Source organism: Lytechinus pictus, chromosome 5 (genome assembly GCF_037042905.1).
Source record: "Lytechinus pictus isolate F3 Inbred chromosome 5, Lp3.0, whole genome shotgun sequence".
NCBI classification, from domain to species: Eukaryota; Metazoa; Echinodermata; class Echinoidea; order Temnopleuroida; family Toxopneustidae; genus Lytechinus; species Lytechinus pictus.
In genome coordinates this window covers 2,395,342-2,420,789 of record NC_087249.1, presented here as the reverse complement: position 1 = coordinate 2,420,789, position 25,448 = coordinate 2,395,342, and the positions used below count along the sequence as shown (strand labels likewise).

The following is a 25,448-nucleotide window of genomic DNA, read 5'->3' as shown; positions in this document are numbered from 1 at the left end:
TGAACAAGGTTCATGCATGCTGGAGCAGACAATGTGATTGAGAAACGATATCCGGTAAGCATAATAAATTAGGAATAGGAAGGCCAAGTCCACACCAAAGATTAAATAAATAAAGACAAAAATTGAAACGAAAGTAAATAGATTGAATCAAATAAGCATGAAGACAAATTTCATTAATATCTTATTCTAAACTGCATGAACATCTTCCTGTATAACAGTAGGCAACAATAACATAAGTTTATACTTTCTACTTTCACCTGATCATAAAGGGTTAAAATGTGATATATCTCATGAGCTCAGTAGTTCATATACAACCTGTGAATATTTTTGCTACTGTTTTTTCAACATCATGCACAACTGTTCTTTTCATTCCCCGTACTTAATTCTCAGAGAGGGGGGCACTTTTATTCCAGAATTCTCTGACAAGCCAATAAAAGTCAAATCCAGGGGGCCAGCCCCCCCCCCCCCCCGTATCCGCACTGGGACTATAACAAGATAATAGAAATATATTTAAAGAAATGTAATGAATATAAAAAAATGCAAGAGCAATGCTTTTTAAAAGGGGGTAATAACAGAGAGGAAGTGATGGCACCCCCTTCCCGCCATCACGTGAGTGGACGATCAATATACTAGTATCAATAAAATATTATATCGTGCTGTCAAAATAGCCATCGTTGTATCCCATTCAACTCATTCAGCCCGTTAACCAAGCATAAAAGATAGGGAAAAGATAGCACGTTTATGACGTAGATGATGTTTACATTTTAGTGTACTTTGTTTGAAAACTTGAGAGAACACTCACCTCATGTAAATATCCGTTTAAAGGGATGATCCGGGCTGAAAGTATGTATAGCTTAATAAATAGAGTAGATTTCACTGAGCAAAATGCCGAAAATTTCATCAAAATCGGATAACAAATAACAAAGTTAAAGTTATTGAATTTTAAAATCTAGCAATATTTTGTGAAAACAGTCGTCATGAACATTCATTAGGTGGGCTGATGATGTCGCATCTCCACTTGTTCTTTTGTATTTTATTATATGAAATTAGGTTTATTCATATGTTTTCCTCCAAGAACTAGAAAAATTGGATTGGCAACTGATTTAGTGCATTAGATATTTATTGCTGCAACTTATTTCATTATAAGGGAGACATATTATGCAAACAAGTATGAGATAATGAAAAAATTATGATTTTATGTAATAACATAAGAAAACGGAAAGTGGAGATGTGACATCATCGGCCCACCTAATGGATATTCATGACGACTGTTTTCACAAAATATTGCTTAACTTTAAACTTCAATAACTTTATTATTTGTTATCCGATTTTGATGAAATATTCGGCATATTACTCAGTGAATTCTACTCTATGTATTATGATATAAATATTTTCAGCCCAGACCATCCCTTTAAAGCTCCCGAATATCTGAACAGAAGCCAAAACATGTGATTAAAAGGAAAAAGTTCTGTGATATAAATGATTATTGTTGTTGCGTGAAATACGAAATTCATAATTCATGAATGAAGGTGGGATGTATGACTCATCAGAGTTTATTCCTTGTGTTCATTCAACCAATAAAAAACGGATATATCAAAATCTAATTCACAAATACCACGCAAACACTTAAACATGTATTTTATCTTCGTTTATTGTTTATGGGTAGGTCTTTACTACCCTTAACGATAAAACTTGAACAAAACACAAACGTTACCAAATAGCGTCTTTTTTTCGAACGACCGTGCGGTGTCCGTTTCTTTACTGGCTAATACAAATTCTAGTTTCTGAACTATCATCACAATGGTAATTATGACTTCCGCTTAATGCATGTACACTTCAACAAATATGAAAGTCCAAGTTATAAAATCTAGTTTGAAGAAACACGAGCACAAAACAGGAACAAATTCATGCATAAACAATTTACTCCAGGGGCACCGCCATGCTATTCTAATGGGGGAAACTTAAAGGTGACCTCATTTTATTTTTCAATTTAAGAATAGGGATATAGGGATACGCGGTCAATTCCTCTCATTTTGAAGCTCCCTTTCTTGGATATTCCCCTTTCCTTCTGTTCTCGTTTTTCCTTTTTTGCCTTAAAAGAAATCGGAATAAAAAAATAGAAGGCGGTCACCCCCACCCCCTTCCGCCGTCCATGAGTGACTTTGTATCACATCTGCTCTGTTTACTCTATTTTGCATAACTGCCAAAATTTACTACACTTATATATTCACTACTTTCCCAGGAAACTGCTTACATATTATTCTTCTTTTAGTGAGATTATACACTAGTTGAAATCATTTTCGGTTCAATTGTTGTACTACACCGAAAATATATTCCAAAGATCATGTTGAATGAAACACTTCAGTATTCCCTTAATTATTTTGACTTTCAACACTCAAAATGTCTGAGTCTGAAAATCAATGATAAGGAAATTGTGGTAAGAGTCAAATCAGCAAGAGACAATTTGAAATCTAATTGTATACATATTTATCAGATCATCAAAATTATGTGGAAAGATTGAAGCAGAGAGAGGGTTAGAGAGAGCATAGACCTAATAGTAGGTCTATGGAGAGAGGAAAGGAAAGGGGGACAGAGGAGGTGGCAGGGAGTGTGAGAGAGAAAAAGTGAGAGAACCGGGATTGTTGCATAACAATATTTGCAAGTGAAGCCATTCTTATGTATAGGTCTACTCTTACCGCAAAAAAAGTCAAAGAGTCTCAATCTTTTAAAGAAAATTATGGATCACGAAACTATGATTTAATGCCAGAAAAGGCGTAACGGTTAAACGAGAAAAAAGGTGATGATTTGAAAGTAGAAAAAGATGGTAAGAATAAAGGAAAACATACGACTACGAGAGACGGGGTAAAAAATATGCATAATTTTGCAATACTTATACACTGTAAAAAAAAACATTGGGTAAAATATTTACCACCACGAGGGTAATTATGTGTCCAATCAATTTGGGGCAGTATTTTACTCAATGCGGGAAGCATATGTCCAGAAAGGTTAAAAAATAAGCAGCAACTACTTTAGAATGGGCAAACTTTTCATCACACTGGACATAAAAATAAAAATTCCCCAAAGAAATGCCCAATGTTGGTTGGATCCATAATTACCCTCATGGAGTACTTGTACCCAATATTTGTTTAGTGTAACTACATGTACGTGTATCAGTATGCATAGAGATAGTACTACCAATCCACCACGGTATCATAATGATTACAATTACAAATATGGTTAACTACGTAATTATTTCAATTACCATGGCAACAGTATTAAGTAGCCAATCACAATCAAGGTTCCCAATTCCCATGCTAGGTTTCTATGGTAATAGTGCCCAGCAAGCTATCACAATTAAGGTTTCCATGCTTGAAACAATACTGACAATGTTACATGTTTATGACAAATAACATATAAAAAGTTGAAACAATCTATTGTACCCTAAATTTTATGTAACAAAGCCAAGTAATATCAGCAGCCCAAGATATAAAGTTGATAACGATTTCTTTCATACCCTTAAAGGGATGCTCAGGGATGAAAATAATATGATTCAAACAGATAACGAAAAATCAGACTAACAAAACACTGAAAATTTGATCAAAATCGAAGTAGGAATAACAAAGTCATGGCATTTTAAAGATTTGCATTATTCCGGTGAAACAGTTCTAGGCATGTCTTCATGAATATTCATTGAGCAACTTGATGATGTCATATCCCCACTTGTTGTTTTGTATTTTATTATATGAAATTAGGTTTATTCCATTTTTTTCTACCAAGAGCTGAAAAAATTAATGTGATTGATAACTGATTTAGTGCATTAGATATTCATTGTTGCAACTTATTTCATTACAAAGGAGACACATTATTCACACATATATGAAAAAATGAAACAAATATGATTTCATGTAATAGCATAAGAAAAAGGAAAGTGGGGATGTGACATCATCAGCCCATCTAATGAATATTCATGACGACGTGCATACAACTGTTTTCACAATATATTGCTAAACTATAAAATTCAATAACTTTGCTATTTGTTATCAGATTTTGATGAAATTTTCAGCATTTTGCTCTGTTAATTTTCCTCTTATTTATTGTGATTATTTGCAGCCTGGACCATCCCTTTAAGTTCAATGCTACACGTCATTAAACAAATTATACAGGGGCCGCGGAACCGTGTACAAAAATGTAAATATGACCATCTGATTGTGATATTTCGCATGTTCAGCCCCCCTTTCAAAACCGTTCCGCGGCTCCTGTTATATTACCTGAATACCGTGTTGAAGACAATGCCATATATTCATTTATTAGGCCTACATTATTGCCTATATATCGTTAGCATCTTAACACCCTATATTGTCGACTCCCTATTTTGATGTTAATATGCCATTATCCAACAAGGAAAGTTTGTATTTTCCTAACAACTCCATTTGTCTATCATTGTTTTAAGTCACCTCACATTTTGTTTCAGTTTCTTTTTGGGTGTTTTTCAATTTCTTTTTTTTTCCATTGCATTAAAAGGACAGAATATAGGAGGACCACACTATAGAGATATTAAATAAACACACTGAATATGCTCAATTCAAAACAATATTCGTTGATCCGACAATAATGTGTTATGATAATAAATAATAATAGTACAATTCTTAATAGACGCATAACATGTACAGGTCTCTATGCACGATAGAGATTGATGATACCCGATTAAACTTTTAAACATTTTAAAAGAAGCTCTTTTGCATTTAACATTTACAATTACAAGAGTCTTTGACTCGTAAAAGGCAGTGTTTCCAATTAAATTTCGCACCGCAATCCCAACTAATTACCGGGGGGGATTAGTTGTCAGAATGCTTTCAAATATTAACAAAACCAGCAAATAATCTGACCTGCCCAACAATTCCCTTTCTACCAGGATTTTCCATGTACTTAACTTACACGCGACTATAAAAGATAATACAGATAATAATACCAGTATTAAAATAAATTCAATAAAAAGTGATTGTGGGAATACCAACTTACTGAATGCGTCATTACGTGGTCATGGTTTTCCTACTCAAAAAGAGCACAGTCACGCAATGATGATAGATAGACCAGTGCTGAATTGGTTGTTTTCATTATATACTACTCTACAAAATGGGGGGGGGGGGGGGGAATGTTGCCTTGGATCAATGCAGTGTCTTTGCTACCTGCAGCTGGTAATATGGTAGATAAATCTTGATTACATTAATGAACAGTAATAACAAAAACACATAATAAAAAAAAAAACATTTTGATATCGACATTACTGAAAGCAGTGAAAAACAAAATCAATGATCATTATTACATATTGTTTGCGGTCCTATTGATATTACAACTTTGGATTTTGTACGGTATGTACTTGTGGTTGAGTAATTTCGTTGCCATTATTGTTTATATTGCCTAGTACTAACACGCAATTGTCCACACGCGATACATTCAGGCAGCTTTTCTTAGAAAAGGGAAATATGGAATTCCCCGATATTTCAAACCCAGTCATGATATCCATATACTACTTCATAGTCTATTGCAAGATCTTACGAAACTATATAAATGATGATACAGTGTATGACTACATTTGCATGCACAGATCTAAGATGTACCGTTGTTAATGACCACTCGAATTCAGGATTTTAATTGAATCCTGAAGATTAATTCTCAGATCTCAAATGATGAGTTAAATTTTTCAGATTTGAAAATAAATCTTCAAACTAAATGGATCTAAAACCTGGTTTATATGTGAATCCTTCAGAATTTTTCAAATCTTGAACGATTTAAATAATCCTTTGATATTCAATTAGGATCTAGAATTCCATTAGAATTTATATCGAATCCATGAAAAATCTCAAAACACGAGGACCGCATATTGCATCCATGATGGGTTAGTATTACCAGACCTAGATGGAGCTGAAGTCACGTTTTCTGTAGATCCACATGTTAGAACCAGTGTATACAGCAATGGTCTTACCCTCATCGTCCGCAGCTAGAAGGGGAGCAACAGCTAGGTTGGACGGCAGCACCTTGTCCTCAAAGACTACATCGTGCTTTGTCCCAAACCTGAAAAGTGAAGAAAGTTACTGTAGTCTTTAACCGTAATAGTATAAGATATTTTTTAGGTTAATCAATGTAAACATTTAGGAATCACAAGTAATTACTCAAACAAGTAAAAAAAATGTCAGTAGCTTGTGGATTCTGTTAGTATAAATGTATCATTTATTCAAATGCTTTTACATCCGTAACGATGTAATTTAAGTAAAAAACTCACCCGTCGTATTCAGCCAAAGATGCAAGTTGACGTCCATCACCCATTAAGTATATCCCCAAGGCAAAGAACCGTCCACCCTTGTTATCATACTCTGCCCTAGACGCAACAGCCGCAGCCTGCCAGTTGTTCTGTTCGAGAACATTCTCCTTCCGGTCATTCATACCAAATATCTTCACAGACACACCTGCTTCATTCCATCGGCTAGAGCTGTTATCATCAATCTTTCCTATGTTACGGCACACAACTGCAAGCTCCCCATTACTGGTGAAGGTCATTTTGATCGGGGAGATGTCTGTCATCCTGCTGAAAACAGCCCGAGAGCACCCGACAATTGTCCGTGCAGCTTGGTCCCCTACTACCACAACGCCATTCTCATTGATGGACAAAGACGACAGGGTGCACTCTCTGCCTTTTTGAGGCACTTCTATCACACCAGAATACTTGCCCCATGACTGGTTTTTGAACAACCTTACACGATTGTCATCAAACAGTACGTAGCTAGTAGTTCCATCTTTACTGAAGGCTATATCCTGCACAGAAAGTCCGTATTCGAACGTGAAAACGTGGCTTGCTTCTCCATCAAGGGAGATAGTACTCAGTGAGTCTTTTGAGAAAGCAACGAAGGACTCAAGTGAAGCATTATAGCACATAGCTTTAAGGTTGTCTTCAAGAAACACCCCAGACACCTCAATATCTTCCCAAACATGAGGGCGGAAAATTTCACCAAGGGAAGCAAGAGATTCGACATTTTCATCAGCAGGGACGGGGTTAAGCTTGACCTTGTCAGCATATTGCTTGATTTGTTTCAGAGAATTTTCAGGTGTTTTGTCCTCTTCTAAACTAGAAACGACACTCTTGAGGTAGTCATTTACTGCAGCTATTTCAGCATGTTGTCCGTCTTTGAGTGCATTGTCTCCAATCGACTTGGCTTCCAAGGTCCTAGACTCCGTATGCCCCAAGCTTTCATCCACTGATGCTATTTTGGCAAGCATGACTTGTTGATCGTCTTCTATTACCTTCACAAGGTCATCATGCTTTTCAGTCATGACCCTCGTAACTGTTCGAATCCTCAAGTCTAGGGTACTCTTCAGCTGGTCCTTCATTGCGCCGTAATGTCTTTTGATGCTGGCCCTCATTCGCTTCACTTCCCCTTGCTGCTCTTCAAGTGAACTCCTTTTTTTAGATAATCTTTCCACCACCTTCTCAATAATTGCTTTCTTCTTCTTGACGATCGACTCTGAATCGTGATTGTGACTAGGCTCTGTGCAGCTATGTCCTTCGCGATTCCGATCCAACATACAGCAAATCTCACATTGGTAGCGTTGACAAGTGTAGCAAAAGCAAATGGTGTCCAACCGATGTACGCTGCAGAACTGAGGGTTCTCTGTACGCAACACCGTCACATTGCCTTTGCGTAGATCCTTGAGAGGAATTACTTCATGCATTTTCATAGCAATCATTTTTGAATGAATCGAATGGCAGTTGGCACATATGAAGTGACAGCAGGATAGACAGTATGAAACGACGAATCCATCCCGACAGTTCTGGCATGTCATGGCATCCTTCTTGGAGTATCCAGCTTCACGTTCTTTGATGCTTTCCTTGAGGCGCGCTACCAGTTTGTTGCTGGTGTAGTCTGTCGACAGTCCACCTACACCATTCTTTCCCAGTGACGTCACTTTCCTACACAGTGGACAATTCATTGAAGCCTTGCCGCCGCGTCCATATGTCTTGTCGCACTTGACAAGACATGATCTACAGAATGAATGCATGCAGGATAAGAAGCATGCATCTGTGAAGTATTCGGCACACACAGGGCATTCTAGTTCCTCACCAATCGCAGTTATGAGCTTTGAATCGGCCATTGCCTCACTGTTGCTGAACCGGAATGTTGCCAACGACAGCCCTGCACATTAAGAATAACGGGATAGCACACCAATCTGTAAGATAAACAACACAAAACAAAGGAAACAATATTGCATCTTCCGGGTTTTCCCCACCATTCATTGCCTTCGCCATCTTCCCCCGGAGTTTTTTTTTCTCGCTGTAACATGTATTTTTGTAAAGAGTCTTGTCATGGCATACCCACAAATTTATTCTGGGGGGGGGGTGAAGACACAATAAAAATGTAATATTCAAAAGCGATCTCCTTTTTTCATTTCCTTTCATTTCTCTCCAATTTTCCCTCACTACTTGAAAATAATGGGAGTGCGGTCGCTATCCGCCCTTCAGTATATATATAGCGCTGCCCAAATATTGGTCAACTCACGGATCAATTAAAGGGATGGTCCATGCTGGAGATATTTATATCTCATAATAAAAATAGAGTAAATTTCACAAAGCAAAATGCTGAAAATGTGATCAAAATCTGATAACAAACAACGAAGCTATTGAATTTTAAAGATTTGCATTATTCCGGTGAAACAATTCTAGGCATGTCTTTTTTTATGAATATCCATTAGGTAGGCTGATGATGTCATTTCCCCACTTGTTCTTTGGTATTTTATTATGTTAAAATTAGGTTTATTCAAAAATTTTCTACCAAAAACTAAAACAATTGGATTGACAACTGATTAAGTGCATTAGTTATTTATTGCAACTTATTTCATCATAGTGGATACACATCACTTACACATGTGAGAAAAAAGGAACATTTATTATTTCATGACTTGTAATAACATAAGAAAAAGGGGAGTGGGGATGTGACATCATCAGCCCACCTAATGAATATTCATGACGATGTGCATATAATGTTTTCACAAAATGTTGATAAACTTTAAAATTCAATAACTTCGTTATTTGTTATCAAATTTTGATGAGATTTTCAACATTTTGCTCTGTGAATTTTACTCTATTTATTTAGATATAAATATTTTCAGCTCGGACCATCCCTTTAAGTTCAGGAAGTTGCGTAAGATTAGTTTATAAACATACAGGAATTTCAAACAACGAGTAGTCCAATATTTATACAAGCAGAATGTGTGCTTTAGTATTAAACTCTAACGAATAACAGCTCGTAATACTGATGGCATTTTGTGAGCGGAGATTTTAAATGGTAAATGGGAGGGCAAAGACTGGTCGTCTTTATGTGTGTAGGCCTATATATTGATTTCTGTGTTTTTTTGTGGAAAGAGCCAACGCAGAATGGTTAAGGAAGTAAACTCCCAATTGATAGTTTCATGCAGTCATTGCCAATATAAACATGATAAAGGAGAAAAAACACAGCTGTATGGAATATCATCTATTTCCGACTCGACATGAATAAAATTTCTCGGTAGTCCATGTTTGTTCACATCCCATGAATAGGAAATATTTCGCACGATTTCCGAAGTACAATCGTTATCTATAAAGTAACAACTGCACCCACGTTGCAGTAAAGGAGGTCACATACCATGGGCCTACAATCTCCCACCTAAAATGACAATGCCTTGTGTCTAGATCTTGTGACAAGCACGGTTAATGGTGGGGTCTTTTCCCGGGGAAATTGGGGGGAGGGCTTCTACACTGCCAATATATTTCCTCAAAGGAGATTTAAACGAAATTATAACAAGTTCCTGAAATAAAATTTTGATGACCAAGCAGAATGATGTTTGTTATCCCTGCACCGAGACTGTAAATGCAATCTGATTGCTATAATATATTATAGCAATCAGATAAATGTAGCTTGATCTAGGTCTACTTGCGTTTTAGCAATCTCAAAACATGCGCTTTATATAGCACTTTCTAATCATTGCGTGTAGATAGGTAGACATACACAAGACTACTCCCCTCCCCACTGAGTACATTTTCACTGTCATGCATGTGGTATATGAATAATGTATTCCTAATAATAGTCTAATTTCGCTGAACAGTACTACATCGCCCCCCCCCCCCCCGTCCTCCTCATTCGCCATATGTCGCAGCGAATTGACGATGTATATGAACGCCTATACGAATGATATGGGTTTTTCCCCATTCCGTCATTGGTAAACTGCCAATAAATTCAATTCTAACGATCAAACACGTCAAGGCAACATATGCATGAATTCCCTCATGGAGTGAACCTATACAATAGACCCCACGACAAGACAATTGTACATGTTTGATGGTTCTGACGCGCTTCCTGCTTTAAGAAATACTCATATACCCCGGGTGGGGGGCACTTCCATTGACGAGTGCAGTGGCGTACCGTGGGTCACAGCATGGGGGAGGGCACCAGCAAAAAAAATTGAGTCACTTAGTGGGCGCGCGAAGCGCGCTCAATTGGTATACTGATCTAATAGAGACATTTTAAGGACTGTGCCATTAAACGGATATGTATGTCACTGATCAAATAATGCGAGCGCGAAGCGCGAACTGAAAATTTGATATTCAGACCTAAAAAGGGACATTTAATATTATAATTTTTTTGAAATCATGATACGTATGTCTCGCTAAACAAACGATGCGAGATTCGGTGGACCGAATATATTGCTCTCTGGTTTTGGCGGGTGGTGGTTGGTCGGAGAGTTGTGACTAATAGTGTAACCATGCAATATTGACTTTAACTTTGCAACATACATGCCATTTCGGTTTTTCTGTCCTTAATCCGATTTGTTTCATAATTTAATTTCACTTTGTTTTAATGTTAATGTATTTTAGAACATATTTTCTTTGTAATTGGTTTTATTATGATCACTGCATGTTATATACATATTTTATCCGTCACATTTTATGCTTTTGATTGTGAGCTCACATTATTAGTATTCGGGCTTTTTGATCAGTATATTTTAATAAAACCGAATTGAATTTGAATTTGAACATTTGAAGCGCGAGCTGAAATTTTTGTATACATTGACCCTAAACAATGACATTTTAAGGACTATTTTTTAGGGATCCATTTAGAGTATACATATCTCACAATAGTCATATAATGCGAGTGGCAAGCGCTTGCTGATTTTGTTAGAATTACATCTAAACACGTGAAGCACTTTTTGTAGTCATTGTAATCATGATTATCATACGCAACTCACTAATCAAAAAATGCGGCTATCAACGGGCTATCAAGAGACAACAGTCCGTTTAGAGCCATGTCCATGTATAAAAGCCAACGTTACCTTCATATCAGATCATGGACCTACAGAGTAGTAGGTGCATGGTCCGATTAATAAACATTGATTAGCAATGGTTGCATAGTAAAATGACATCGAGTACTACCCATCAATAAAATGTCGGTTTACCTCTGTTGTGCAAGTTCTGACTCCGGGCTCTGACTGTACTTTAGGCCTGGTCCGATCCGCTATGCGTTGTTTCACATCGAAGCTCAAACAGCAACTAAACTAAACATGCATGGAGAATGCTTCGCTTTGCAGTGCAGGGAACTTTTCGGAAGACCTCTGTTATAATGTTTACCTATGGAATATCGTGGGAGTAAGTTACTGTGGTAACTGGTAAAAAGTACACCCATTCATATCACAATGGCGAGGTGGTTACGAAGGATCCTCTACCCCGCCAGGCTCATACAAGAATACACTGAATACGTTTTCACAACCTAAACATGACACACAACTACTATTATATCACGTGCACGCGCGCGCGAAGAACAGGAGAGAGAGAGAGAGAGGGGGAGAGAGAAAGAGAGAGAGAGCCATGGCGAGGGAATTCCCCTGGCCCTGTTCACATTGCGCAATATAGCATACTGCGTGCAAACTTTTTGCACTGATGGTCTATGAGCTTTTCTTTCTTTGGAATTTAATTTTGACATTATTGATATTATTGACGCAAACAAGCGATTTCAAAAGATAATGAATACAGTAAGCGAGTAATTAAGGGGCGAATGAATACAATTTACGATAGTGACAAAAAAGAAACATACAAAATAATGTGTCATATGTATTATAATTATAATTATTACAAATATGATGTTTCCATAATAATAACAATATATAATATACATTTATATTAACAACATATTGCAGTGTCACGTATTGGCTTCAATGATAACACGAGTTATGGCGTTTTAAGCCGATTAAGTAGCTACTGTATGACGCCTTACGTCTTTCTAAAGGGGTGGATTTAATGATCAGATCAATCACAATCAGATAGCGCGTCCTCAGGCAAAAAAAAAAAAAAAAATCATCGGCAAAAATGCTTCAATGAAGGGAGGGGGGCTACATGAAAGCCATACAAATATTTATGGTTCTTTATGTGATGCCAGTTATATTACTTAGAAATGGAGAGAAAGAAAAAAAGGCGAGATTGAAAATAAGTGTGTGAGCAATGTCATGAATGTGGAAATGCAGCTCACAAGCGGCGGCTTGTTCAATATCATTAGGTAAATAATTGTCCTAAACATCAAGGCCTTGCATGACGTCATATTGTTGTGTGAGTAATTATTTGTTTTGGACTTGTTAAATGAAAGTCAGATGGATGTCGTGTATATAGTGTTGATGGAGAATATTATAATATCATTTTGATAAGTATGAATATCGTATATTTCCAATCTTTTTAATTGTGAAATAAAGTATCAACGAGTATGAACACAATATGCCTAATCAATGGGAGTATAATAACCAATACAAAGTACTGGTTTTTGAAGGTTGTTTTGAAGGCGCAATGATAATTTTATTTTGGTACCATTTCCTAACCAGTTAGATGTAACTTGACGACCGTGGCTCCAGGGCCCCGGGAACGATTTCTTGACAGGGGGTGCTGATATAAATTTGAAAAGAAAAAAGAAAAAGGTTCACTTCAAAATTAAGGCTATTTCGTCCCGAGAAATTTGACAAGAAGGGAAAAAAAGGGGGATTCACTCCAAAATGCAAGTCATTGTTTCGTCAAAAAAGGGTTTCTGTACAAAATTTAGGTGATTTGGGTTATATTTCTCCATTTTGTCACACTTTTCAGAATTCCAGGGGGTGCTGCCTATTGAAGAATGATACACGCACCGCCCCCGCTTCTCAGGGCCATGCTTAGCTCCCTCCATCTTACCCACTTAACCCCCCCCCCCCCTTCCCTGACAATCTTCGGTATTTAGTATTTCATGTACCGTCTACTCAAATGACTCTGAAGAACTCCGCCAATGATTGAAAAATTTACAAATTTTCAGGGTATTCCACCATGTCCACAGCACACACATAGAGAAGAGGGTTTATTGCAAGTTAGATACAATTGCAAAGTTGCAATTCATCAACCATTTTTAATGATAACTTTTTTCTGTTACAAGAGGCAGACTTATAACATTCACGCACAATAATGTTTGCAATCCCCCATCTGCTGATTCAATTACAGTAATTGCGGCAACCGTGTGGTTGTCGTGGTAGATCTGGTAAATTGCCAATTCGTCCACTCCAAACTCGACCACTCACCACATGGTCTACTTTCATTCAGTCTAATGCCATTCCGTCCATCAACATTTCGTCCATCAACATTTCGTCTACAACTATTTGGTCCAATAATCATTTGGTCCAATCATCACTTCGTCTAATCACCATTTTGTTTATGACCATTTCGTCTCATAACCAGAAGGTCTAATACCTCCTTCATATTCATTCATTTTGCACAATTAACACTTAGTACAATTATTAGATCAAATGGTACATGGACTACATGTAAATGGCTATTGGACCAACTGGTTATTAGACGAAATGGTGAGTGGACGAAATGGCAATTAGACCATGTGGATAGTGGGCGAACTGATGGTAGACTAAATGATAGTAGACGATAGACCAATTAGAAATAAACCTTTGATCTTACCAGTCACGCAGGTGGCGAATCGGAAGGGGGGGGGGCTGGATGGAAAATGTATTTTCTTAAGACAATAAAAACAGATACTCCCCTCCCTCCCCCTTCCTGTTCAAGTAGGTGGGATTGGATTAATTACCTTTTTCTTCTCTTTTAAGAAAAAAAAGGTTGGCCCCATTTTCCCTCCCCACCAAGATTTCTCAAGCAAATCTATCCCCCCTCACTCTCTCTCTCTCTCTCTCTCTCTCTCAATGTAGTAATTTCTGTTCATGTTTCACGGCGCGATCTGTGAATAAATATAATCTTGATCCATGACATGCATGACACTACTACCCTTGTCAATAATAATATATTTTCCTGCTTTAAAATATATTATTTTAATATCACCTTCCGTAAAATTCCAGAAGGTACTTATTCTATTGGAAGAGCCGTGATGTAATGGTTCTGACTCTCGCCTTGTAAACAGGGGTCGGTGGCCAGGGGGGGGGGGGGGGGGGCAGGAGCCAACATTTTCCCGGTCATATCATGGTATGAACAGGATGTTATTTTATGATTGTGTCCCAAGCATTAGGGCGAAGCTCAATGCGTGATTAGGATTAGTACAAAAAAGAGGAGGGCACACAGGAGGCACAGCATGGTGCACCCAGCAAAAAGTTGATTAATATAAGTCCCGAGCAGTGGTGGCACCAGCATTTTTAACCTAAGGAGAGCTAGGCAAAAAAACATTTGGAAGCAACACACAAATATTTTGCCTATTTCTCAAAATCGAGCGAGAAGCGCGAGCTATTTTTTTAAATGAAGACCCTACTGACTTGAAAAGGGACCTGTTAAGAACTAGCTGTTCGCATTGGGTCATGAATATGATATCTCACCAAATAAATAATGCAAGCGCGAAGCGCGAGCTGAACATTTTTGATATCCTGAGATGATGACTGGACGTTCTAAGCACTTTTTGTAATCATGAACTGGATGGCTATCTAATACAATTGATGCGAGCGCGTAGCGCGAGCTAAAAAATTTTCAAGTATGAAAATTATGAATACGCAGGATGTGTATCTCGCTAAAACGAATAATGAAAACTCTAATCGCGAGAAGCATATTGACTTGAAGATTGGATTCTTAAGCACCATGTGAACATATAATTTATTTATCTCAGTCAATAGTTACTGCCAGCGCGTAGCGCGAGCGACATTTTTAATTTTATACAATGACCTGAAAGATTTATGTTAGTGACAAAAATTGTTGGGAGCTAACAGTGAAGGGATAAGAAAATGTTCGCAATTTAAAATCGAAAAAGCTGTTTTGAAACACTGTGCAGCTTTAGTAGGATGCGTATGACAACATTTACTATACTTTTTTTAATTGTCAAAATTTCGGGGGGGGGGGCTCACTCCCCCGTACCCCCTCCCCCCTTGGTGCCGCCACTGGTCTGGGGCGGAGCACCCGGAACCTCGTGATATTTTTAAATATTGCAGATGGCAACTTTTTATCAAATCGCGGGTACATACACAACACATATTAACTTCAACCCAGTTTCGGATAATAAACGAAATATTTTGAGGCAGCACAACATAGCAAATGTGGAAAAATTTGTAACAGTCGCCAGCGAGCGAAGCGAGCCAGAAAAATTTGGCCTTTTAAAATGACTGTTAAATTAAATTCTAATTATTGTGATAGTAGCTTTGGAAATTTAGCCAAAGTAAATATTAAGAGGCTTTTTACGGTAATTTTTTTTCAGCGTAAATCTTTACTTAGGTTAGAACATAATATAGGGGAATATAGCTAGCCCCTGGCTAACTCTTGGGTAAGGATTTTTTTTGTCCTGATTGCGACAATTATTGCATAAAATTAAGCAAGCTTATAATATACGCCATCCACCTTTTTCCCGGTCTTTATATTTTTCAATCCTCGGCAGCCCGGTCGTGTTCTTGTCCCTTTTCTTCATATTCTAATTTTTCAATTTAGGCTTTGTCTCTACCTTCATTTCGCGTTTCTGTTTGCCTCTTTCTCCCATTTTCCCGCCATTCTTGCCTGTGCCATTGAGATATTATCTTTTGATTTCATATCCCTCTCTTGCTAATGACGCTAATGTATTCTCATGATATTTTATATTTCCTCACATGTTCTTCTTTCCTTCCGTTTTCCCTATTTATGTTCTTTCTTTCTTTCCCTTTCTTTTCATGTTTTCCTTTTCCCTTTCAATTTTTCCCCTTTCCTCTTTTTCTTTCTCTCTCTCTCTCTCTCTCTCTTTCTTTCTTTCTTTCTTTCTTTCCTTTTCTCTCTTTCTCCCTTTTTTCTTTTTCCCGTTTTTTTATTTTCCCGGTGAAATCCGCCAGGGAGGGCAGCTTGCCCCCCGCCTGTTACGCCACTGTACTGCTTGATCCATGACACGCATGACACTACCCTTGTCAATAATAATATTTTTCCTGCTTAAAAAATATATTATTTTAATATCACCTTCCGTAAAATTCGAAAAGGTACTTATTCTATTGGAAGAGCCGTGGTGTAATGGTTCTGACTCTCGCCTTGAAAACAGAAAATCGTGTGTTCGAATCCCACCGCGGTCCAACGTCTTTGGCAAGGCGTTTATCTACACTTTGTCACTCTCGACTCAGGTGCTAAATGGCTACCCGGTAGGATGCGAAAGTTATTGTATGTTTGAATTTGCCAGCGTCATTATAAGCCGGGCTGCGATGAATACAAGGAATGCTCCCCAGGGAGTGGAAATTGCATTTTTCTTGCGGGATTGAAATGAATCTAATGACGGAGTAATGGTTTACTGACGGATGGTCTATTATCACTTGGTCTAATCATCAGATGGGCTAACAACATTCGGGCTAAACCCACTTATTCCAATTCTCTTTTGGTCTAATGACCACTTGGTCTAATAGCCAATTAGTCTAATGACCACTTGGTCTAATATCCACTTAGTCTAATGGCCACTTGGTCTAATAGCCAATTGGTATAATGCCCAGTTGGGCTAATCGTCTCTTGGTCTAATTTTCATTTGGTCTAATTGCCATTTCGTCTAATGTATTTTATTGTCACTTGGTCTAATTGCATTTGGTCTAATACCAGTTCGTCTAATAGTCGGTTGGTCTAATACTAGTTGGTCTAATACCAGTTGGTCTAATCCTCACTTGGTCTATTATTTATTTAGTCTAATGTGCAGTTAGTCTAATGTGCAGTTGGTCTAATTTCCATTTCGGCTAATTTCCACTTGGTCTAATTTCCACTTCGGCTAATTTCCACTTGGTCTAATTTCCAGATAGTCTAACATTCATTTCGTCTACATGCCATTTGGTCTAATTTGTAAAGTCTGCATGGAGACTTCTTTTCAATTTTCTGGTGAAATTTTTAAAGTTACTTTCCGCGCGCCGGCTTCGAATCTTCACACGCGCGCCCCTCGATATTGGAGTTCAGTTAGAGTGACGTATATTTCGTCCCCAACTGAATTTTGAAAATATGGGGATTTTCGAAAGCCTGTGGGGACGAAAAAAATTATTTGGGGATTAAACAAACTTTGGGGATTTTTTTGTCTGTTTCAGGGGATTTTTGAAGGTTTTGGTGAAAACAACAAACTTTGCTATTTTTCTGTAAAATAATGCTAATATAGAGGTGAAAAAATATTTTTATTTTTCATTTATTGGCTTAAATCATGGTTCCCAACTTTTCAAGAAAACAAAAATCCTTGATATCTCTGATGAAGTTTAAAAATTCCTTGATAATTATTTAAACCCATTCCCAGTTTCTCATGTTTTCTAAGTTGTTGCAGTGAATTACATGTATTATTATTGTTTTAGTTATGCATGTATAAGTAATGTACCAGTAAGCCTATACTTGTATTGTAGTAGAAGAGGCTACACTAAAAAAAAACACCATAACATGTCATTCAATGAATGTTGTTTTAATATACAACGAAATATAACAGAGTCTCACTGACTATCATGCTTTCGACTTTTGGGCCGATCAAAATTCCCTGATTTTGCCCTCATTTGAGGCATTTTCCCCGGATTTGAGGCAATCCCTGACTGGAAAAACGTTTTAAAAAATCCCTGATTTCCCTGATTCCCCTGATGGGGTGGGAACCTTGCCAATCCATTTTAAGGAAGAGGCGAAGAAGTAGAACAAAAACAGAATGAGAAGATATATAAGATGAATGACTACTGTGGTGATAACTGATAAAGGTCTGCAAGCGTAGACTACATGTATACTATGTTATTACACGTCAGAATGATGTGGCTGCTACCAAGATGGTCGCAGTGATGTTGTCGCAGCTAACCCAATAGACCTGTATAGTGTTATCAAACTATATCTAACTGGTATGTTATTTGCCTCCAAACTTACTATTGAAATAACTAAACAAATATTCATAACAAAATTGCATGATCTGATGGCTTTGTAAGTTTTGGAATCCCCCAAAACTGCATCAAGTTCAAGTATCGTCCGTAATGGTGCTTAACAATGATTTAAAAGAGGCATAAAAAAGGGGCAAAAACATGTTTACCAGATACGTATCCACGCAATCAATTACATTATATTTTCGTTCCTTTCTTCATAATAATTTTATTCTGATGAAACCCCGCCATTCGACCATTATAAGCTACAAGGTCTCCAACTTATTGTTCTGTAAATGTGCATGCGGTGATGTAATGATTATGAGTATGATATAATTTTTATCATCATCTTATAATCGATATACAGGCCTAATTATGAGAATTATTTTATTAGAATAATTAATTTGATGAGCGACTAGCTATCTTGTCATCGATAGTCCTTCACGGTGAGGTTTTGCGCCCACCAGCTCTACCCCTCCGGATCCTGGCGATATGTCATGGTATTTATCCATTACGTACCATATTTGCTAATTCTAGATAAAATGAATAATAATGATGCTATATTAGAATAAGTGGACATTAGACCAAGTGTGAATTAGACCAAATGGAAATTAGACCAAGTGACGATAAGCCCAACTGGTCATTAGACCATTTTGCTATTAGACCAAGTGGTCATTAGACCAATTGGATATTAGACCAAGTTGAAATTAGACTGAATGGAAATTAGACCAAGTGGAAATTAGACCAAACGGTCATTAGACCATGTGGCAATTAGACAAAGTGATAATTAGACCAAGTGGAAATTAGCCAAAGTGGAAATTAGACCAAGTGGTGTTAGACCAACTGAAAATTAGACTAAATGATTTTAGCCCAACTGCTCATTAGACCAATTGGATATTAGACCAAGTGGGAATTAGACGAATTGGATATTAGACCAAGTGGAAATTAGCCCAACTGGTTATTAGCCCAAATGGAAATTAGACGAATTGGATATTAGACCAAGTGGGAATTAGACGAATTGGATATTAGACCAAGTGGAAATTAGCCCAACTGGTTATTAGCCCAAATGGAAATTAGACGAATTTGATATTAGACGAAGTGGGAATTAGACGAATTGGATATTAGACGAACTGGTTGTAGACGAAATGAGCTTAGACTATGTGAAGTTAGACGAACTGAACATAGACCATGTGGTATTAGACCATCCGATAATTCATCGGAGTAATAATATGCTGTAGCATGGGAAAAGCGCTATATAAAAACTAGCAATCATTATTATTTATTATTATTATTATTATTATTATTATTCCTCTAAACAGGATCAAGTCCGTATTTTTTCTTGAATAACTTTGCTCTAACAAAAAGCACCAAGTAATTTCAAGTGCAATTAGGAACTTTACACTACTAATGTCCGAGAGTCTTTCTTATCAATCTGGTTGTACCCAAGATAGCTGCCTTCTGAATGTCGTACATCCGAAGGTGAGGAGAGATCTTGGTTATGCAGGCTTCCATTCCCTTTTTATTATTCTTATTCTTATTCTTATTCTTATTCTTATTCTTATTCTTATTCTTATTCTTATTCTTATTCTTATTCTTATTCTTATTCTTATTCTTATTCTTATTCTTATTCTTATTCTTATTATTATTATTATTATTAGTATTATTATCATTATTATTATCATTATTACTATCATTATTATTATTATCATTATTATTATTATTGGGATATGTACTAATTGTGAGCCTTTGACATTTTAGTTGACAGAAGACATAGCATATTCTTTTTTTTAATTGTTATTAATTTATTTTTAGTTGCTGTGATATCATTCTCGATCTTTTTAATCGCTTGAAAATATTGTTATTTTTTTATTCATTATGCCCAATGCCTCTTAACATTTTATTGCAATATACATTGGCTTCAATAAGAATGGAATTACTTTTTAGTTTACCTCCCCCGCCTCTCCCTTTCTCGATTCATCTATTCATTATCTCTCCTCTTTTATCTCTGAATTTCTTTTACCTTTACCCTCCTCTTCCTCTATCAAACTCTTTTATCGACCCCAGTTCGCTGACCCATCTCCTATAGTGGAGACATCAACAGCAGCAATCATTGGGTGCAATGTTCGGTGTCTTCACGGGAATCAATCAGCTTCATATGCTCCTGGTTGTCATAATGATTTCCAAAGACAGTTGGATGTCAAAGCCATGCTGGCTAAACAATGTCCTCTTGGTATGCTTGGTGTCACAAAAAGGAGGATGTTTTTGTGACGCACTACGTGACAATATCCATTCCCGTCGTGAACGGAGTAACGATAGAGCAGCGATGTTCTTTTTGGAAGAGTTTTGTCAACACGTTCTTATCATGTGCAACATGCCCAAGGTTATCCAAAATGAGTTGTTGTTAGAATCACAGAGTACTGGATATAGTTGTTAATTCATGAATTCCTATGTGTACACTTCATGCAGTGCATTCTTCATAAACACATTTCGTTTCAAGATTTCCATTAATGCACTCTTTTCAATCTCAGCACGAGATAAAAGAAGTTGGTAGCAAATACAATTAGAGTTTAACGTTGACGTTTGTTGGTAAAATGAGCCAGAATGGATATCGGTCTTTTCGTGACCCGTCGGTTTCTACTGAAGAAAACATGGAAGAAGATATGTTTAAAGAATATCACTCGCAGTACATTGCCGATGTCAGATTCTGTGAAACTTCGGATAAGGAATTCTATTTTCTTAATTTTGGAATTGTTTCTTCCAAACCTTCTACATGCATTGACCATGGTAGCAGAATATTGCAAGTTGTACCAAGACACGTCGAAAATTCAAATTTTCCTTTGCTTAAAATAAAATAGTCCCTAATTATCAAAATATGAATGTATAAATGATTTTTAATGTCATTTTATTTATTTCCACAAAATTAAAATATATGCAAAGTAATATACAAATACAATTTAAAATAGTGGTGGACCAAATGGAAGCCATCAGGCTTGCTTGGATGGCCCAAAATAACATTCATAAGCATAATACATAAAACATAAGACAAACATAATCATAAAAAATATATATGGCATTAGATAGGACAGGAAAGAAGAAAGAAAAAAACAGAGCGGCTAAGATTATTTGTCGAGAGAAACGGGTTGCTGATTGTAATAATGTCGTTTGTAATCAAAATTGACAAGTTTACATGTCACTCTGCTAATTTGGTAATTGAGTAATAATAATTAATGGATTACAAATTAGTTCGAACTTTAACAATATTCCTTTTTCATTGTATTTGTCTTCCATGCAGTTTGTTGAAATGCAATGGACTACACAGCTACCGGAGTCGGGTTACGCCAATGACAATATACTCCTACACCTTAACATGAGTGTCAAGGGAACAGCAGAAGGCACAGTCGTCGAGCAAGGAGCTTCCCTGCCAACGAAAATAGCAGCATTGTCACTTTTACCTGTCGTGATCATCTGTGGACTATTCGGAAATGGGCTGGTGTGTCGAGCAGTGTTCCGCTACCAGAAGCTACGATGCGTCGCCAATACTTTTATCGTATCTCTGGCGGTCTGTGACCTTGGTGTTTGTGGGATCATCATGCCCTTTGCAGCGTATCAGGAACTGACCAACGACAAGCAATGGCATCTCGGTCCGGTCATCTGCAACATATGGGTAGCACTGGACGTGCTACTCTGCACAGCATCTATCTGGAACATGTGTGTGATTGCTCTGGACCGTTGTATGGCCATCACCAATCCCGTGTGGTATGTGAACAGACGGACACCCTTCATGGCGACGGTAGCCATAGCTTCGGCATGGTGTCTCTCTATTCTACTCAGTGTCATGTTCCTCTTGCTCATGGATAACTTTGCGGATAGTGCTGACTACTCGTGTCAAGTCGCACCTAAACCAGCCATAGCAGTCGTCTCTTCATCGGTGACGTTCTATATCCCTTGTTTGATTGTAGTCGCGGTATACATCAAGATCTTTCTGGCTGCACGACGCCATCTACGGAAGAAGGCAATTAGGGCTGCTATCTCTACATTGCACATGAGAAGGCCATCAGAACCTTGCGTGGAGAAACAGCAAAAGTCTAGCAGCTCGGAAACACAGGGTAATGGCCATACCCAACCCCTCTGTACGTCCCCAGATGAAAACAAAAATCAAATGAAATCTGTCAGAGAAAACCTTGAACTACAACTTCCCAACGTAGCGTCTTCATCAAACAATGGACTCTCCCCGAATAATCTTCGAATTCCCGATGCGTCAGTCACATCAATAAGTACCTCCAAAAAGACATCATTCAACCTCAGCGTACCTGAACCGTCGTTTTCTCCCGAAGACGGTATTTCAGGCACCGAAAATTCTGACATCAACGAAGTTCCGCGTTCGCCCCGTAGATCGTTGACACCATTTTCATTCAACTACCCCAGGCCGAAGATACACCGTATTTCAGTGACTCGGGAACGACGTGCCGCTGCCGTGCTCGCTGTGGTCATCGGCGTCTTCATATGTTGTTGGCTTCCGTTTTTCATTGTTTACGTCATCATTGGAATGTGCGAATGGTGTCACGTGACAAACCTTACGTTTCAAGTACTCACGTGGTTAGGTTGGTGTAATTCTATTCTCAATCCTCTAATCTATACCATATTCAATCTCGACTTCAGACACGCGTTTAGAAAAATTCTCCTTGATGTTCCGTGCCAATAAGAAAAAAACACCAACTAATGAATATATTACATGTGAATCATGGAGCGTATATCCACATGCCTTATACCATGTGTTTGATTTATTCTAAAATCCACTGCTTCCTTCGACTGACCACCTTCAATTACTGTTTACATGGATAAGAATTGAAAAAAACCTCATTCTAATGAACCGGACGGCTTTGGACATTGCTGATCCTTCGTTACACATAACTTTGTGCACGACTGCAGGAGCCATTCAGGATGCTAACTCACATCCTCTCTCTCTCTTTTAAAAATTCCTATCGGCTGAAGATGAAGTCCAACCCTCGTACTCGTAGAACAAAATGTTATTGTTAATATCATTGCTTCGGTTAAGATTTGTCAAAATTGTAGGCCTACTATTGGACTATAAAAAAAAAACCCATAATGTCTGGACAAAGATTTAGCACAATAACAGTTCCACAATCAATCGTAAAGTTGTGTGTGTCCCCCTAACAGTTTTATAAAAACAGCTCTCCCAGTCTTGTTTCTTAATTTCATCTCGATGGTGAGATATCAATTTTTCATGACGCCACGCTTTTTGCCTCTGTCGCACTGACATCATTTTTCAATTAAGAAAGTGTGCATTTAACTCCAAGTGGGGATGGGGCTTTCTTAATTCAATAATTCATAATTCAGAGTTAAGATGGGCAATGTGGATTGACGCTCATAAATATTCGGCTCTGCGGTCATTTCAGCAGAAAGATGAATTATTAAAAGGGACGATATCCTCTTATTTATCTTGAATTAAATTTTGTTTCTTGCTTGAATTGTTAAAGTGAACTTTATGTTTCAAGAAATACATAATGGCGTAATTGCTGGTCACTAGCGTCAAGTGTGAACTTAAAGTACATAATGTTATGAAAATGTTTGCTTAATTTTCAAACATGCAGTGTGTTTACATAACCAGTTTCTTTCCAACTGATAAAATAATAAAATGGAGATCAAACTGATCTACAAGCAGCCCCATAAAATATTAAAGAAATATAGGAGTGAGAGGAAGAAACGGGAATACTCCTATATTGGAGAGTGAAACTACAACACTTTTCTTAGGACCTATACACCGATGTATTTTGCTTATAGTTGTCACAATATGCAAAAAAAGAATAGCACATTATGCGGCAAACATTTTATAGTTTTTAGGTCTATTTAGTGATTTTTGTTGTAATATCTAATTTGACACAACGTCCATACAGTATTATGTCACTTTATAAGAGAGAAAGACACGAGAGCCGAGGTCGACCAAAAAAAAAGTTATGACACGGTGAATCTGAGAATTTACAATATTATCAAACCATTTGAAACTTGTGGCCTATTACAAAATGGAATTACGTGGGAAATATGAATACGTGCATGGCGCTTCATTTTTGGAAACCAATTTCATAGTGTGGCAGTTTTGTGTAATTGCTCTGAAATGGAAATCTATTTATCTATCTATCTATCTAAAACCTATTTTGTAGATCGATGACAAAACGCGCTCCCCTTCATGAAACGAGTCAATGATTCGAGTAAAGTCATTCATGTTTGCTGCCACCTCAGTTCTCCACCACACAGTGTCATAAAATAACGTCACAGTTTCAACGGAATAATTGGCATGATTAGGTTTGTATTCAAGAGATCAAAAAATCGTGAATGAATTGTACTTTGATTTAATCCCTTATTCCCTTATTACTAAGATCAATTCTTCTCCTTTAGTATTTTACCTTATTTTGTGTGATTTTCTCAGCATTGTTATTATAACATTACCTAAATTGAATAATATTAATTGCCTTTGTAAAACATAAAACAAAAATAAAACATATTTGAATGTTTAGTATTCGTTGCTTTCTTGTTTGTTCTTAACATTTTTAGCCAATATGAATCACATTCTTAAAAATATCGTTTAAGACAAACAAATCTTTTATTTTATTGACATTGAAGGCTGTGAAGTTCGTTGGAATATAAAATTTTATAAAAGGAGTCAGGAGAAAGGGGGAAGGTGATAGAGAAAGAGTGGGACTGGAGAGAGAGGAGGGGGGTATGGAGAGAGAGATAGACGAGTTGGGGTTTTCGAGTAGTGGCCCTTTTAATTGTGTTTTCACTTGTCTCAACCAATAAAACTCAGTCTTATTTCATATTTAAGGCAAGAACCTCTTGTGTGACACAACAGTATTTGAAGTGTGTCAAAAGATATTTCGTTTTGATGCTTGAATCAAATGAGAAAATAAAATACAGGACATATTTTTTTACTATAAAGGGGCCTTCCCTCCTAAAATCTGAGTCATTTATTGAAATATCATGCATAAGAAATATATAATTTGGCTTATCAAATAACCGCTCACCTTTTCTTTTTTCCCCTCTTTGATTTTTCATGAGTCCGATTCAAATTAATATCATGGTTCTGTTGCACAAATTCTTGCAATCAATTGCAA

General features: G+C 37.2%; 2 protein-coding genes across 3 annotated transcripts; one reads left to right on the top strand and one right to left on the bottom strand.

Moving 5' to 3' along the window:
• Positions 1–1,635: 1,635 nt before the first annotated feature.
• LOC129262586 (E3 ubiquitin-protein ligase TRIM56-like) lies at positions 1,636–11,805 on the bottom strand. 2 transcript variants are annotated; one of them, XM_064099609.1, is made up of 3 exons: positions 11,479–11,805; positions 6,281–8,220; positions 1,636–6,072 (listed from the first exon to the last, which is right to left on the bottom strand). In XM_064099609.1, the coding sequence occupies exons 2-3, from the start codon at positions 8,143–8,145 to the stop codon at positions 5,913–5,915; spliced, it is 2,025 nt and encodes a 674-aa protein (XP_063955679.1). In that variant the 5' UTR covers positions 8,146–8,220; positions 11,479–11,805; the 3' UTR covers positions 1,636–5,912. The 2 variants fall into 2 exon arrangements, with proteins under 2 accessions (XP_063955679.1, XP_063955680.1); XM_064099610.1 differs by having other exon boundaries at positions 6,281–8,186.
• Positions 11,806–21,614: 9,809 nt separating this feature from the next.
• On the top strand, positions 21,615–24,944 carry LOC129260607 (5-hydroxytryptamine receptor 1D-like). The gene has a single exon (XM_054898570.2). The coding sequence runs from the start codon at positions 21,620–21,622 to the stop codon at positions 23,018–23,020; it is 1,401 nt and encodes a 466-aa protein (XP_054754545.2). The 5' UTR covers positions 21,615–21,619; the 3' UTR covers positions 23,021–24,944.
• Positions 24,945–25,448: the final 504 nt, after the last annotated feature.